At 44.9% G+C, this 17,755-nt stretch overlaps 1 protein-coding gene across 1 annotated transcript in view; it reads left to right on the forward strand.

The window, feature by feature from the left end:
- Nucleotides 1-17,755, forward strand: part of cacna1ab (calcium channel, voltage-dependent, P/Q type, alpha 1A subunit, b) — an 89,073-nt gene that overhangs the window by 63,138 nt on the left and 8,180 nt on the right. The window contains 6 exon segments of the mRNA XM_068704366.1: nucleotides 5,107-5,212; nucleotides 5,674-5,781; nucleotides 8,677-8,780; nucleotides 13,145-13,266; nucleotides 14,252-14,387; nucleotides 16,736-16,849. Of these exon segments, the coding sequence (XP_068560467.1) occupies nucleotides 5,107-5,212; nucleotides 5,674-5,781; nucleotides 8,677-8,780; nucleotides 13,145-13,266; nucleotides 14,252-14,387; nucleotides 16,736-16,849 (690 nt within the window).

The raw sequence follows: 17,755 nt of genomic DNA on the forward strand, positions 1-17,755 counted from the left end.
TCACTCCGATCTCTGCAGCGGTGCTTTTCTTTGCCTGCTAGAAGCCCCGCTGCCAGTTCTATCCGAGCGTGGCGAAAGAGGGCAAAGAACAACAACAACAAAATCCCAAATCCCCTTTTCACCTCGCATAGAACGGTATATCTCAACAACTAACTAACTAAACTAAATAACACCTCCTCCAAATCTCCCCTCCTCCTCCCCCCAACCTTTCTCCCTCTCTCCCTTCCTCTCCTCTGCCCTCCTTTATGGTAAACCAGACTAGAAGCCACGTAACGCACTCCCCCGTTCTCTCTCTCTCTCCCTTGCTTTCTCTCTTTCTCTCGCCACAGCAACCACATGTCCACAGCGATCAAAACAATAACCTCTGTGTATTTGTTTCCCCTCCCTCTTCCTTTCCTTTGTCGGTTTCTTTTCTTCTTCTTTTTTGTTTTGTTTCCTCCTCCTGTCTCCTCCTCCAAACACTCCTCTGTGCGTCTGCGTCCTCCCTCCCTCTCCCTACCCCCTCGTCATTTTTCTTTTTTCCGTTTTCACGTCGTCCGTCTTTGTTTGTCCTGTCTGTCGTGTCTGTCGTGTGTGTGTGTGTGTGTGTGTGTGTGTGTGTGTGTTTTGTGTCTGTTGGAACGCATGTGTGTGTTGGTGGCCACCCCAGCGGCCGGATCAGTTACACAGACATGTATCAGATGCTAAGACACATGTGTCCGCCGCTAGGCCTCGGGAAGAGGTGTCCCGCCCGGGTCGCCTATAAGGTAGACTCGCCCCCCACCTCACCCTTCCGCCCCCCTACAACCACCACCCCACCTCCCTCCCTTCTCCCTTCACCCCCCCCCCCCCCCCCCAACCCTCCTCCTTTTCCCCTCCCATCTCCGTCCTTACACCTCCCCATCGCCGATGAGGAGAACCTCTCCTCTCTCATCTGCTGAAACCTTCCCCCCTTCCTTCTCCTCCTCTCCCCCCCCTCTCTCCTCCACCTTCCTCCCTCCCTCCCTCCCTCCTCCCAGCGGTGTTCTCCTCATTGTCTGTTAGTGGTGGTTGTGGTGGTGGTGAGCGCTGTCCTCTCCTCTCTCTCTCTCCGACCGCGGGGATGGAGTGATGGGCTTTTGTCGTGAAGTGAAGTGAAGTGATAGTGGAGTGGTAGTCGATCCTCTTTTCTTTTATCCCCGTCCCCCCCGTCAGGCCGCAGGAGTAAGGGAACGGAGGAGGCTTTGCTAGTCCTTCTGCAACCTGCACGGACGCACGCACGCCAAAAAACAACCATAGGTAGAGCACAGATCTGACAAAGAATCCCCCACAACAAATTAAAAAGCTTAAGAAAAGTACCTTTGATAGTTTGATGCCTGCATGTTTTACCGAGCTGCATTTTGCAGGATACGTAAATCAAATATTAAACACGCTTGTACAACACGCCTGCTTTCGACACCATTGTTGAGCAAAAAAGAAAATGCATAAATAGATCATATTTTCTGACCACAAAAATCCCAATTATGTGTGTTTCTAGCTTTGATTCATTTAAAAGTGACATCCTGTAAATGACGCCAAGGACCCCAGGACACAAACTGTTTGAAGTCATTACTGATATTCTTTGTGAGCATATGTATGCGGAATCATGTACACGTTTTGTTGTTTCACAATAAGAAACGTAAATCATTTGTTCACGTGAAAATCTTTAGTGTCGAGGCCCCTCGAACAAACAACATCTAAAGTGCAACTCTTTGCCGACGATGCGGGTACAGAAGGACCGGCAAGGGTGTCTGTCTTCAGTTCTCTGCGTCTCTTATTCCTGCGGATGGCACTATAGTGCACACATAAACCACACTACTGTACCACTCACTGTGCACATACAAACAATAATATAATAATAATAATAATAATAAAGTGGGTAGGAAAAGTTCTGGCCCTTCTAGTTTTTCGTCTTTTTTTTCAAAGATGCCTTTTTTCTCTTTGTGTCTCAGACCACCAGGGTAAAGATTCGGGTCGGGCATTTCAGCATCCGCTGCCTCGTTGTCTTCGTTGTCCAACTTTTCTCTCGACCATAGAGCCCTACTCTGTCTCTCCTCTCCTTTATTCTCTCTATCTCTCTCTCTTTCTTATTGACATCCAGATTAGCCTGTAGGATAACGTGGAGCTCCTTTCGTTTAATCCGATCATGCTCGCCAACGAAACTCTGAAGAGTAGCAACGCAAAAGCCAAATATCTCCCACCCGTCACCAGTTAACAGTGTGAAATGTGAGCGTCAACAAGCTAAGCTACCTGAGCTAACGTCTTTGCATCCCAAAATGGCAGTATTATTGGATTTGAATCTGACCATTCAACGCTTTCAGTACTTGGCAGTTTTTCGATATTATGGACACATTTTTGGTCAGTAGAAGAAATAGTATTGAGGTGCGATAGATTGAAAACTCTCTCTTTACTTTCCTGACTTGCTTGTGAAGTTACAGTAATATTAACGATGCTGAACTATTCTGTAAAACAGGACGACTTTGATCAAATAAAGCAAACTTTCCGTTGTGCTAAACGTCTATTGAATCTGGGTGTCAGTCCGTCTTCCTCCTGCTCTGCTCTCCTCTTCGTTTTAGTTTTTCTCTCCTTTTTGTTTCCTCTCTTTCTGCCAAGTCTTCTGTCCCTCTGCCTCCACGTCCACTTGTCCGTCAGCGATCAGCATCCATCTTCATTTCCTCATCCCCCTCTCTCCGCCCGAGCCGGCTCTGTCTCTCTACCTCACCTCTCCTGTTCTTCTTCTTCTTCTTCTTCTTCTTCTCTCCAGAATGTCAACCTGTGTCAGCAGTGGTCCCCCCATCACATACTTCAGCCATCAAAGCCTTCCAGTATTCATTGATACAATTTTCACACGAAACAAAGTCCATTAGAGGACATTTTTGAGATCAGAAACTCCTCGTGGTTTCTTGTTAGAACAGAGAGAGGAAGGTTAGACATCAGGACCTTTCTGACACTGATCACTCTTAAAGTTCTTGATCCTCCCTTTAGTAGACACCAGGCCTTCCCTTTACTTGTGATATCTGTGTATCGCTACTGACCTCTTCTTCGTAAACTTATGTCAGTGTTGTTTCTAGTCCTCGTCTTTATCTCTTGTCTTGTTCTTGTAATTCTCAGCCTCTCTCCTCTCTTTCTTTTCTATCTGCACACACACACACACACACACATCTCTCTGTTATTCCCAACTGACCCACTTTCTCTTGATTCCTCTTTTACTCTTTCAGTGTCTTCACGATCCTCCTCTCCCTCCTCATTCTCGCCCTTCCCTTTTTATCTGTAACTACATCTCATGACCGAGCTTAGAGCCGCCTGTAGTTTAACTCGACTAACCGCTTTCCCTACCATGTGTCCCCTTTGGTAGACCCCGTCCCCTTACCCTACAGTTCTACCACTATAAAGTCTGGTTGGTCCAAAACAAAAACAAAAAACAGAAAGAACGTCAATCATCTCTTTTTGATCTTCTCTATTATTATTTTTTTTTCTTCTTCCAGGGAATGCCACAACTCTAATCCTCTCTAACTTTGACAACCCCCCTTAATAAGACACTGCACCCGTTTGGCATTGAGAGAGATCTTGACTTGAAATGAAATACTACCATCGCTATCCAATTTGACTTTGATTAAGGGAACCACGAATGTAAAAGTGTAGAGAGCAAAATGATTAGAAATGAATCTGTAAATCAGTAGGATCAATCCAAGTTGGATTGAGGATACTCTCTTTGTGCGGATGCACGGCTACTTGTACTGTGAAAGTGGGTTTTGAGGGAAGTTGGGGGGGGGGGGGTGTTGAGGGCTGGGTAGGTGGGGAGAGTTTGGGCTTAGATAATGGGAGTGAAGTAAAGGCATGTTGCATGCTTTGTGTGTCCGGGGGTCTGTGGGATTTTTTTCCAGGATGGTGTTGTGTTGCATGCGATCGTCGCACTCTCTGTCGCATGGCTACGGGGCGACGTTGAGCCCGCCCGCCCGCCCGCTGCATGCCGAGCGCTGTGGATGTTGGCCGATGCCCACCAGCCTGCCGCAACACTTTGGCTTTGGGCATGCCTGACACTCGCACACACTCAGGAACACACACGAGCATGCACACAACCCCACCATCGACCATCGTAACTGCCGTGCTTGCCAATCGTGAGTGCCCAACGCTCATGTTTCGTAGGGTAAATCCAATGGACGCCAACTGGTCGGATAGGAACGGCAAAGCGGCCCCGATCGGGCCCGGCTTGTTTTGTTCTATCCGCAGGTTTCTCCATTGGTTTTACCTGGTACTGTATAGAACTTGTAAAAGACAGGGAACCTCCTTACAGGTAGGGGGAGCTCTATAGCGGATGCCTCAGGTAAATAAAACTACAGCAGTCTCCTGACAAATAGCAGAATTACACCAGTGATACTGTTATTGTTCTCCAGTCGACCTATTTTGTCTTCAAAGGACTGCAATTAAGCGCCCTTAATTGCAGTCTGTGAAAATAGTTGTGTGTAAGTGGGCAGGGAGGGATGTTCGGGGGTTTGGTGTATGTGTACTGTTTTAATATTTATATCTACATGTGTGTAACAACAGAGATGTGTAAATGCGCTCAATGCATTCACACATTTAGGGAACATGGGCACAGGTTGGGTCGGAGGCCATTCTGCCTCCGATTGTTCTTCCTTGTGGTTCTCGGCTCTCACAGTTGCTTAGCAGCAGATGGCCTTCGTTGGATAGCTGTGCTGTTTTCGTAGAGTATCACTGGAAACACAGGAGACGCAAGTTTCTTCCTTCAAGCAAACGCATGCGCTAGTGAAGTTACCAAAACTGACGTAACACATGAATGCTCAACAGTCACTTAGGACTTTTAAAACTCGAGTGCCTCAAGTTGAAATTTACTGACTTGACTTACTTTAATTGATCAGAATCTGAGAGGATTAAAGTGACACCCAGTCATCCTTTCCTCGACTCTAATCTGTTTAAGCGAACGTTAAATAAAAAACGATCCACCATTGGCTGTCGTCTATGGAGCTCTCTCAACCCCTGGCCCCCACCCAAAACCCCTCACCCCTTCCCCTTCCCGGAGGTTCAGGCACACCACACTTTAGCGAGGACACGTCCCTTTCTCATCCTCTCATCCCGACTGGCTCTCCACAGAGGCTGCTGCGCATGGATCTGCCGGTGGCCGATGACAACACGGTGCATTTTAACTCCACCCTCATGGCTCTGATCAGGACAGCACTGGACATAAAGATTGCCAAGGGTACGGCCCTTAAGTACTATCTACCCGTTACTCTACCTGTTGCTTTCTTGTCTGACACTCTTGGGTATTCCTGGGTAATTCATGGGTATGACTTTATTGCCTCTCAATTTTCTGTCTGTCTCTCCACAACAAGAATGATCTAGATTATTGTATCAAATATAACAAAACTCTGCCAAATCCGGCTCTAACAAATAACCTTTTTGTTTTGGGTGAATGTGTGCACGCATGAATGGATAAATACATTTTATTTGGGGATTTTGTGCCATTGTGCCTTCCTTTTTGGTCTGTACCTTCTTGCCCTGTGTTTATGTGTTGGGGGGGGGTGTTTGTATATGTATGGATGTGTGCATGTGTGCTGTCTGTGTGTTCAAATGATGTGTGCGTGTGTGTGTGTGTGTGTGTGTGTGTGTGTGTGTGTGTGTGTGTGTGTGTGGGCACTATGGTTTTGCGGGCCCACCCAGGCGGTGCAGACAAGCACCAGATGGATGCGGAGCTGAGAAAGGAGATGATGGCTATTTGGCCCAACTTATCGCAGAAGACACTGGACTTGCTGGTTACGCCGCACAAGGGTAAGTTGCAGACTTATGGCGCATAGTGGTGCGTGCGTCTGCGTGTGTGTGTGTGTGTGTGTGTGTGTGTGCGTGTGTGTGTGTGTGTGTGTGTGTGTGTGTCTCCGATCACCAACTCACCAAGAGGACAGCTTCTACCAGCCAGTGTCATCCACTGCTTCGCATCTCCTGATCAGGCCACTACAGCATAAACACACATACGGTACTGAACGTACATATAAATAGATGAATACGCCCGTGTAGATTCCGTGGATCCAAACGTCTCCGATACTGTGGTCCAGAACAAATATTGGGTGTCGAGATTCAGGATATTTATAATAAATGTTGGTGACTCATATAGCATCGCCATTGGGTCACTTTCTCCCATTGGACAGCATTTGATGAACGCAATATTCATTGTCCCCAGAGCATAAACCCAAGTGGTTTTGGTGACCCCCCTATCTTTATTGTCACCATCATGCCATACCTCTGAAATACATTATTTTTGCCAGGTTGATGAACCCTTGGTAGAGGGAAGGCCTTTGTCCTTTATGGCAAAACTTCATGTCTTCAGCTCCTCTACCACGGCCACTATTTGTTTGTTCCTGTCATGAACAGCGTTCGGGAGCGACTATTGTTGTTCTCACAATTTTCGGAATGCCTAAATCCCTGCGTTCCAGGAACATGTGTTTATTGGGAGGCCTGTGTAAGGTGCACTGCTGTGGCACAGGGAGAGTCACAAGTCAAGTCTCTAAACGCGTCGCTCAACTAGAGACTGAAAACCCTTGTTTTGTTGCTATAACTTGGTGAAAACAATTATAGTTTTAATAAAAAACTTGTATAGCAGCAGAACCAATCCAAAGTCTTTATGGCGGCTCCTTATATTGGGCGAGATGTCGTGGCAGAAACACATGCACAGAACTGTTGTTGCTACAGCTGCTCTGCTAGCATGCTAAGCTAACATGCTAACCGACGGGGTCGATCCCCACGTGGTACCCCCTTTACATCCCAATGCATGTAGATAAACGGTTGTGATTTGCCAGTCCGAATCCACGACATGTAAGGGGCTTTCAAATCCTCAGACATTCGGTAAGCAGATATTTCTTGATTGTCTGGTATCATATCATCATCAGGTAAAATTATTTTTTGTTAGGTGGTTTGGGTTATTAATTATCACGAAGCCTTGAGGCTGTACCAGCTACTAACAGGCCACAACGTATCAGAATGCGTTAGTTACCAACGACAAGACAAGATGCGGGCCCACCTGAAGCCCGACACACTCGTCCGTAATCGCTTCCCTCGTCTCCCACAGCGTCGCTCGCCACGCGGTTGGAGGCCGGGCTCTCCACAAACCGACACATCAGAGAGAACACAGTAGCGCACACACCTTCACTGATCTCTCCACCCATTCAGAAAGTCCTGGTATCAGGGGGTGCCTGCTATAGAAGATCCTCTATAGAAGTCTTTTCACTACAGCAAGAATTAAACAACGAATAAACTAGTAAAACAGATCTAGGCTAATAGGTTTATTCAAAATGATTGTGATGAATGACCTTTTTCAGGTGAATCTGTTTAGATTCCTCAAATGATTTCAGCACATGCTAGTGAAATGATGCATGTTTAGCAAAAGCACCAAGTTGTTTGGCTAAATGCATGGCAGCTAATGAGGTGTATTACACACATAGGTATGAGATATGTGTGGCCATATATTATCACACGTTTTTTTATACGTTTTAATGCTGTACGACTTGTAGCCGTGCCACTTTGAAACGGACGCCGCTCATTCAGTTACCTACACGGTTTGGTTATCCGACAACCAAAACAAAGCTCAATATTTTTCTGATTTTAAATGTCTGTGTGTTCCATCCAAACTCTGGGGATACATTGTCCAGAGTTTTTAGAAAAACATTGAGCTCCTGTTTCCCAGGGATAATTTGTGTGAGGCGTCCACATGTTTCCTAGTGAGGTGGCTACCGGGTCCTCAGCCTTAATATTACGGTTAAAACAAACTCAAGGTTTGATATGGTTAGGTGACAGTGAAGTAATATGAGAATGCTAAATGGTATGGTATAGGAAACGCATCTGCCTGTGAAAAGACTATTGGCTTTGTTGTGTTAATAATTGTACAGTGTTGTAATATTTTATTTGTTGGCTGTACACCACAGAGTGAGCTCAGTTCTGTTTCACTTGAAGCTCCACAGGGAATGTTTACACAGTGGTTACCAATGTTGCTTCAAGACAACAAAAGACCATTTTTATGTTTTATTTTGAATGCCTCATCTCAGCCCCAAAATGTGTCAATTTGGCACATTTTCCTGGGGGGGTAAAACGTAAATCTACATTCTGCACTTACATGTGCTCCGAAACACATCATCAGCAAAGAAACAGACCCTTCTAACTTGCCTTTTTATGCATATACAGTAGCTGTACTAATATACATAATATCATTACATTAAATGATTTCAAGCCCTGTGTTGGAAAGATTTATTAGCCAATGAGAATGAGGTTTTTGTGAACCCAAAGGATGCATGCATGCATGAAAGTTAAGTATGTTTGCATGCATATTATAATGCATATTTAAAAGCACATGTTTGTCCCTCTCTGTGAGCGAGGGAACAGGAAATGATATTATTTAGTTTTTATGCTCCTCCAACACAGTGTTTGTTGCTTACAATTATTGGTTACCACTGACCGAATATTCTTAGATGATGGAATTATCTGAAATTTGAGAACCAAACATTTAGATTCAAATTGACATGAAACAGAATTGTCCCAGCTGCTGGTGTATTCTGCATGTTGTCAGTGATTTTTGCGTTTTTAATCTTTTTGTCTCGTCTCCCATCCCCCTCCCCCCCACGGCTCAGGGTCCCATCTCACTCGGGTCTAATCTTGCAGGGTAACTTGTCATTTTCTCAGCAGCCACAGACTTGACGGTGGGCAAAATCTACGCTGCCATGATGATCATGGAATACTACCGGCAGAGCAAGACGAAAAAGCTGCAGGCGCTGCGAGAGGAACAGGTAGACTCCCTCCCAGAGAAATCCCCAGAACGCAAAAAAAAGACACCTTTTTTTTTTTTACTCTTCCGCCTCCTCCCGGCCCTCTTTTTGTTTGATACCGCTTCCACTAGCCCTCGGACTGAATTTTTGCCTTTCTTCTGCCAAATATGGATTTAAAAACACAAGAACCACGTCTTGTGCATTTAAATCCAACGTCGCGGCTACACTTCCAAACAAACCCTCACTTCCTCAGGTGTTCTTGTCATCACGTGTTTACCCAAAGCCTGTGCTGTACCTTTTGTTAGCATGCTACTTCAAAAAAATATCTGCGTCCTTTTTTGTTAATTCCAGCACCTTGTCGCTCTCTTGGCCAGCCTTTTGCCGTGCTTGCAAACGGAGGGTGTTCGACTCTCTCGAGCTAGTTAGCGACCTTTTCCGCTGCTTTTTTTTTTGGTTTTCTTTTCACCGTGGGCTGTTTGCACCTGGCGAGGAGGATTAAGGTGTCGCAAAGGTTCACCAATTTACAAATGTGTTTTTTTGTCGTTGTCGGTAATGTTCTGAGCGATGACGACGACGATGATGATACCACATGGCCTTACCTTTTTGTTCCCTGTCAGTGCTCTTCCCCCTCTTGTCGATGAATGCCTTTGAGATGCACTCGCTCTGTCTCTGTATTTTCTTGGATCCACACTGCGGACGTGTGGGGAAACATCTCTCCACTCATAATACCTCCTGTTCGCTCCCGCTGCTTCGGCGCTTGATCCCAAATTTTAACGCGATACAACAAAATCCAAATTTTGCTCTCGACTAAGACAATGGGATTTCCATTTTGCCGAACGAAGGAGTGCATCAGTGGATGGAGAGTATGTTAGTCTTTTTCTACAGTGTAAATACAGTATGTGTTGGTATGTTCCATCCCATTGGACTGAATGGACAGGTCCACACAGGCTCTCTCAACATCAGCAGTACACAAGGGCTTTAACCAGTCTGTGTGTCTGTCCCGCCATCTCTGTCTAGTCCCTCATGTCGTTCTCCCTCTCTACCCTCACCGTGGTCTTTGTTTTCATAATGCCGTACCGTTTTAAAGGAAGAATCCATCCAAAAAAAAATCACACAAATCAAAGTCAATGTCTTGTCATGTTCAGATATTGACAGAACAGCTTCAATGGAGCTTAATAGCAGAACATTTCTAAAACATCAGATTGGTTTGTGCCCCTTAGAATCAAATATGAACATTGATCATTGATGCACCCCATTGTTCACATGACCGCCTTTTGATTAGGGACTTGTGACAGCACCGAAATATTGCCAAATGTGCGCTTTTCCCTTTTTTCGTTTTGACACTAAATCCTTTGCCATCTTCTTGTCTCAAACACTTTCAGTTCATAACTGGAGCGAACGTCCAACAGGATTAACTGGGGAAGCGATAAGATTTTGGATTGACATTGGGGTGAACACGTGGCGGTAATTCTAGTATATTTAACGAACTGGGCGCTGATATACGCGAAAATCAATTTAACAGGTTTTATTTTTATATTAAAGAAAAGCAAAAAGATGTGTTCATTTAAAGTAGGGATGAAACAATAGCTAATGGTAACTAATGTACTTATATATGTTAGTAAAACATGAAAATGTTATAGTAATTATTACCATAAAGTCATCATTATTCCAATAACGGTAAACACGGGGCCGGTCTGTTGATTTAGCAGCTTCATGTATCTTTCAGTTAAAAGGTGCGGGCTAGAAAGAAAGAACAGTTTCTTTGTCTTGTTAGTTTTGCCAAGGAAATTGTATAATGGCACCTCCCAAACTGAAAACAAAAAGTAGGCACATTTACACAGACAACTGGCCTCATGTCTCAGCGTAAAGGAATCAAGTGATGGATTTTTTCTTGAACTCGTCATTTGTCGTTCTCGTCTCTCGTCTCTCTCCTCCTCCTCCTGTGTATTCTTCGTGCCCAGTCGCGCCTCAATCGTCCTTTTTCAGTGTTTGTTTGTCTGTTGATTGTGTCTCCGATATGTTGTCTGTCGTTCTCCTGTTCCTTCACCCCGTTGTGGAGTCTGTTGTCCCTCACTCCTGTCTTCCATGTCGTCTCTTGTCCCTCTGACGCTCTCCCTTTATCTTTCCAGGAAGAGATGGGACCTTGACTTATCAAGCTCTCCCTATTTGGTCAATCCAGGTCGATTGTCACCAAGTTGCTCTAACCAAGACCCATTCTCTCCAGTCTGTGTGTTCATGAATCTGTCTGTTTGCCTGTCTGTCTGCCGTGGTGGTGGTTGGTGGGATGTTGAGTGGAGGTTCCTGTGGCCAGTATGTAATCAGTTTGGGACCATTCATTTCTACATATGCCGCTTCTGAAAACATACGCCATCGAAGCCGGTGTCTGCGTTAGGTGTTTGGTGTTTTTTCGTCATAATCCATCTAAATATTTTGTGCCGTAAATTTCCTCGAGCCAGTGCCAAACCAGACTGTCAAGAGACAAACATGAGCCATTTACCTTTGTGGCACAGGAAACGACCACTGGACAGGATTAGACCAAAAGAATTTAAAAATGCAGCATTTCTTAAAGCTGCTTCCCAGATCGTTTATGTTAAAGAGGAGGAAATAGAAGGCTTTCAGTTGACATTAAATACCCTCAAACAGCCATATTGTAGGACTAAAACACCTTGAGGGCCAAAGTCAGCAGTTGAATTGATCTTTCATACACTCACAACAGCCACCAAATTGTTTTCATGCTTAGATAACGTTGGCTTGTTTAGCTAGCTTACCAAAGTTGGCCATGTTGGGGAAAAAACAGTATAAATAAGCTTTCTGTGTGGCTGTTTTCTTCTATACGTGTATGGATTTGGGATTTAATGCTACATGTGTCAGCTCCAGGCGGCAACCTCCGGTTGTGAAAGTTCTCTCTACTGACCATCAGGGGGCGACTCCTCTGGTTGTATGGAAGTCTATGAGAAAATGACTTTGTGACGAGTTTATGGTCTCAATCTCTAGTTTTAAGTCTTCTTCAATACAGCATGATGTTCATTTAGTACATTATGGTCCATTTAGAGTCAAACAGACCATAAAGCAGGGGATGAGTTAGGGGTGGGGCTACACGCTGATTGGCAGGTCGCTACCAGAGCCGTATACGGCGTCTCTACGTCACTCCTTCACATTCCAAATATGGTAACTCCCGTTAATTGGATGCAAACAAGCCAAGATGGCGACGGCGGTATTCTGCCGAACTCAAGGCTTCAACGCGGCGGTCCCAAACCAATGGGTGACGTCAAGGATGACTACGTCCCCTTCTTCTATACAGTCTATGGTCAGTTCAAGGAACTCTTCCCAACAGGAAGTTGGATCACAGATCTGCGAACAACAACCGTTTAGTGTCACAAGAACCCACATTTCGGCCCACATCTGACAACTTGCTTAGAACCTTCAGCCTAATTAGAAACAGTTTTGTGCAGATATCTGCAACTCTGTGACAACAGATTTGATGCATTTGTTAGATTTAGATTCAGGAAGCAACTGCAAAGCCTCTATCACCTCCTTCACTCGCCAAATAACCAGTGACATCTGTTTGAGTTGTATCTTTAAATATAGAATGTTTTGATGTATATTGTAGCCAAGACAAACTTCCTGTCCAGCAGATCAGCCTGAAGTGTCAAGAGGAGGTTTGGACCTCTGTCTGTTTCTGAACCGGCCTCGATCCATCTGCACTCATTTAGCATTCAGCCGTTAGCCTCCAGGCTGTGGAGGGACATGACGAAGGCTGTAGCAGTCATGAACCGTCGCCTTTAAGCCACTCCTGAGAGGACTCCATTACCCAGGATCCCCTGGGAGGAAAGCTGCCTGACCTCTGACCTGATGGAAGCAGAAGTTGTTTTTTTAATACAACTAGTTCAGGTTCAGATGTCCTCTTCCCACAAAATGGCATATTACTCAAAATGTCTTGGCAGATGAAAGGATCACACCGATTGTCAAACTACTATTTTTGAGTAAAATGTCTTTTTTGATGATGTGTTTCATGAGTTTTGTAATCTGGTCCAAGACCTGTGATTTAAGAGCAATCGTACCTCAAATGCCTGAGGTAGAAGTTCCCCTCTGACACAGATCTGAGATCAGCTTCCATCCCTGAACATCAAACCAAACTCATACAAGTAACATGAAAAAAGTCAAATAATCTTAAAGTTAAAAAAAACGCTTATTCAGTGTGGTTAGCAGATCCCAGATCAGTAGTCTGGCAGGGAACTTTACCTTGGATACCCACAGCCATGTGTTTGCCGATGGCGCCCCCGTGTGGGTGCATGCTGCGAGTGCATCCTGTGTTTGTGTCCTGTGTCTGCCCCCCTGAGTGTGCCTGATGCCAGCCTGCAGGCCATGTCGTGTATCTCACACAGAACCGAACGCCATTAATGTTTCAGCGCATGGAGCCGCCCTCTGAGGGAGGGGGCACGGACGGCCAGGGGGGTCAGGGCCTCAACGGCCTCCCCAGCACCCAGCCGGACAACCTCAACAGCATGTGAGTGGACCGGGACCGGGACAGGGACGGGGACGGGGGGGAGGTATATGTACACATTCATTCTGTTGCCCCGAGGTCGGATTATTGGGGACATCTTACCTCTGATCAAAACTAATGTTCTTTAAATACACATTTCTCCCACCTTGAACTTCAGTGAACTAATCTTTATTAATTAATATCTGACAATGAAGTGAACATGAAGCAAAGATACAAAGAGAAAGAATAATTAAGATCAGTCAGTTATTAATATTTGGCTTGAAGGATGGTGAGGCCATCTGGTTTATTTTACCTTTCATAGTACTACATTTAGCATGTTAGCATTCTAACGTTAGCTTTGAGCAGGGTCACAAAGTACGGGGTAAACTGATGAAAGTTTAGCAAAGAACGCTGTGATAATCTAGACATCAGCCCCAACAAACTGAGGTCCAGATGTCCTGAAATGGCTTTTGTATAGAGGCCCAAAAAGACCGCATTGGCTTGTTTGAACATGCAGCTTTTTATGACCCATATTTACATTAATTGTTAGGCGACCACCTCAGGGGGACTTAGTTGATGCGATACAAAGAGCAACAGAGTCCGTGTTGATGAGAGGTGGGAGTGGACGGATGGGTCAAACAAACACAGGACTTTGACCCAGGAGACCGCTGTTTGGGTACCCTGTGAAAAACCAAAAGTCAGCATTGACTTATTTTAACTTAAGTCAACTTATGTGTCGTACTTTACGTGCATCACACACGCAATCATAGCTCAAGTCACTTATGTAACCTGCGACATTTAGGCATCACAAAGCCAGAATTTCTTTGGCGTAACAAAATTCATACGTGGAAAGATTTAACAATACCCAAGAAACAGCGCTTTGATTCTTTTTTCATTAAATTAGCTACTTGATCGGTCGCTGATATTGTTTGACTCCTAGTCAACAGTGGTTTTCTTCAGTTCCCCGGTTTGTAATCCGCCCTGACTTGTGTGTATGTGTGGGCGCCAGACCTCCTGAGGGTGGCATGACTGAGAGCCAATCGTGGGTGACGGCCAAAGCCCAGGAAATGTTCCAGAAGACGGGCAACTGGAGTCCCGACAGACCCTACCCCGACGACCTCCACGACAACCGTCACAACCCGCAGGTATGATGAGCACACAGAAAGCGTGTTACGTCGTCGACGCCGGTTATGTTCAGGTCCAGTAGCAGTAGCTGGATCAATAATCAATAAGATTTAATGCTGAAATATTTAAGACGCCGGTGGGAAACGTTCCTCTAAAAGATCACACAGTCACAAGACCTGACACGACTCCATTTATGCGTTGGTGAATATGAATACAAGTAGTATCAATCAATCTAAAACTGTAGAGATGTCTTCTGAGCCCTCTGAATTTAGCAAATGCAAAAGCACAGCCTTTCATACGGAAGAAAGAGACAAATTTAAGCCAGTTTTTTAAACAGGGACCCCGCTTTTCACCTCTACTACTGGGCCCAAACGATCCAAATGTGAAGTCAGTCATCTACTAATATCTAACAGCAAAGGCAGTAATGCCACTTCTGCCGGGAGGAGAGCGGTTGCAGCTCTGGAGGGCGGACCTTCAGTTAGCGGTTAGCTGTAGCATTTTGGTCGTTTATCCGGTGCAGGGGGGGGTCACAGCGGGCTGGTGGAGCGCTGGGTCTCTAACCTGTGTCGTGGCAGCAACAGGAAGTTTACTGATCTGGTTCGCTGAGATGTGGTCTCTGGGATCAGACCGCCCCCCCCCCCAACAGTGTTGGGGTTTTGCGCTGGCTGAATGTGACTTGCTACAGCTAACCGCAGTCCGTCTCCCGGAGTCGTTTGCCGAAACCTTCCTCCCTGCAAAGTGGTCTCCCAAAAAAAACGCATATTTCTTTGCCTTTTCAGGTAAGTAGTTCATATCAGATGATCTTGCCGTATCATATCTAACCTGGATGGATAAAAGATGATCAATCAAAATCCATGGGGCGTCTAATTGGAGTCTTTGAAGATAAAAATCTTGAGGAATTGTCAGACCTAAATCCAGTTTCCTGTCTCTGATACGAGGTGATTTGACACAACTGCAATTGAAGAGCTCCACCTCAATGCCCTGTTTGCTGCCCTTGTTGTGTAGACGATCGAGAACTAAATCTACCCTGTCATCCTTGAACACAAAAGAGTTCGTAACAACCTCCAATGAAGTAGTCCAGGGTTGAAATCTCTTTTTTCAGTATCTGCAGTGCTGGATGTTGTTGCGGTTACTCCGGCGTATATAAGACCTGAGTGTCTCTCTGTCCCTTTGAGCTCTTCTCTTCTTCCTCTTTCTTCATCTTTCCACATCTCCCTTCTTCTCTTCCTACTCACTGGGTTTTCCATCTTTTCCCTCTTCAAACTCCTCTTGAGTCGACGGCTAGGAGTTGGTAGATGTGTTTTGTGATGTACACCTCACTCGTCCGTTGGGCCCCTCATCTCTCTCTCCACTCCCATGACTAACGTACAAAGATGTATATGGATTTGGAATTGTGCCATGTACTCTTTGGAAAGAAAAAGGCTGACATTTTCTTTACAAACTGGGATGGACGTTTCATGCCAGAAAGGTCCCAGTTTTCCCACAAAGAAGCTTTTCCCAAAGGTCTGGACATTATGCAGTAACCCACAATCTGATGCTAGATTAGTATTAAGATATGTAGTGTTTATAAACGGACCTAATCTGATCAATAGTGTCCTGCTGCAGAGCTCCAGGGTCGGGCACCTCTAGCACTGGGACCTATCCCCGATTGCTGGGACTCATGGCGGAAAATCAAGTGTGTTAATCGTGTGTTTATTGCACTTCCTCCCAAAAAAGAATTGGATTTACATGCCAACAGTATTGCACACTGTATTGTCTTATCGATACATTGTATCACGTTCATGCCGCACAACCTCCACCGATATTTATATTACCTATAAAGTTCGGTAAAGTTAAGCAGCAAATTACTTGCACTTACCTGATGAGCTAGCTAACGTTGACTAGCTATGCTTATGTCGTTAGCGAACTAGCATTATTGTCGGCACAACAACAACAACAGAAGAAAAAAAGCTAACGTTAATGTCGACATTAGCAAAGCTAGCTAACGTTAGCAAACTCATTAAATTAGTAGAAGTGATTTGCTGCCGAAAGGTTAAGTTTAACATGTGATGACATAATTTCAACAGAAGGAGGAGGTGGTTCCTGAGCCTGGAGCTCCTCAGCTGGACCCTTTCTCAATCTAATCGTTACCTATGTGTCTTAAAACACAGCGAAGGTTCAAAGCAACAGTTCATTAATGCAAATTGCATAGATGAAAGACGTAAGACTGAAAACTAAAAAAGGAACAGAACAAACTTTCCTGATACATCATTGAATTTGTTTCATATCCCTTACACCTCAGTTGGCTCCTCCCTCCACCCCTCCCCCATCAGAGTCCCCTCCCTCAGCAGACAGTGGTCACGCCCCCCCCTCTCGTTGTGTCTTACAGACGGTAGAGATGAGGGCGATGGGGCGGGACGGGTACTCCGACACTGAGCCCTATCACCCAATGGATGGGCACGGGCGGACCCTCTCCATGCCCCGCCTCTCGGCAGACAACCAAGTGAGCACCTTCATCCCACCATCACCACCACCACCACCACCATCCATCATTCTCCCTTACCATTAGCAGTGAGGACAGTTGAAGTGAATTACAAAATAGTCTCTCTTTGCATCCTGAGTTGGACCAATCTCTTCTTCTTAAAATACCAAACAAATATATGCAGATATGTTGAGAAAGACACATCTATTGATTTGTTTTGGCATTTTTATATATATATATATTCAGAATTTATTCTTAAAAACTACGTACTATGTCAGTACTTTTATGATTTTATTTTTTTTTTATCATTCCTGACTGGAAACATGGTTCACTTTTCATGTTTTCACAGGATGCAAAGAAGCAGTAAATTCACCTGGTCTCCCTGTTTGTCCTCCCCCCCCCCCCCCACACACACACTCTAACCTGCACTCATCCAGCAGCCGGCCCAATGGTTGGACGGCTGGATAAGCGTTCTAGATATGTATACAAATATATATATATATATATATATATATATATATATATATATATATATATATATATATATATATATATATATATATATATATATATCAGAAGACTTCTCTATCTATAGAGTAGACCCAACCTCACCCTGTCCCTTCATTCATTTCCATTAAATCCTTGGTGTGTCTGTCCCGTGCAAACTGTGGCCAGAGTTAGCGTCTCTCTCCGGAAATGGAAAAACAAGATACACAAGACCCGTTAACCGCGATGCATTTATAATCACTGAAAGAAAGAATGCAACCACGCGTTGCCCAAAGGCACATAAACTGTAGGTTGGCGATTCATTTGTATTTCGGGAAAATCATGGTTATGGTACGCTCATCTCAGCCGGGGGCGACTGCATCATTGGCTTCATCGACATCTTTGTTGACTTCTTGGATGTGTGAAAGTCAGAGAAAGAGG

This window comes from Cebidichthys violaceus, unplaced genomic scaffold (genome assembly GCF_023349555.1).
Source record: "Cebidichthys violaceus isolate CVI_PGR_0920_01 unplaced genomic scaffold, fCebVio1.0.p SCAF_90, whole genome shotgun sequence".
Classification (NCBI taxonomy): Eukaryota; Metazoa; Chordata; class Actinopteri; order Perciformes; family Stichaeidae; genus Cebidichthys; species Cebidichthys violaceus.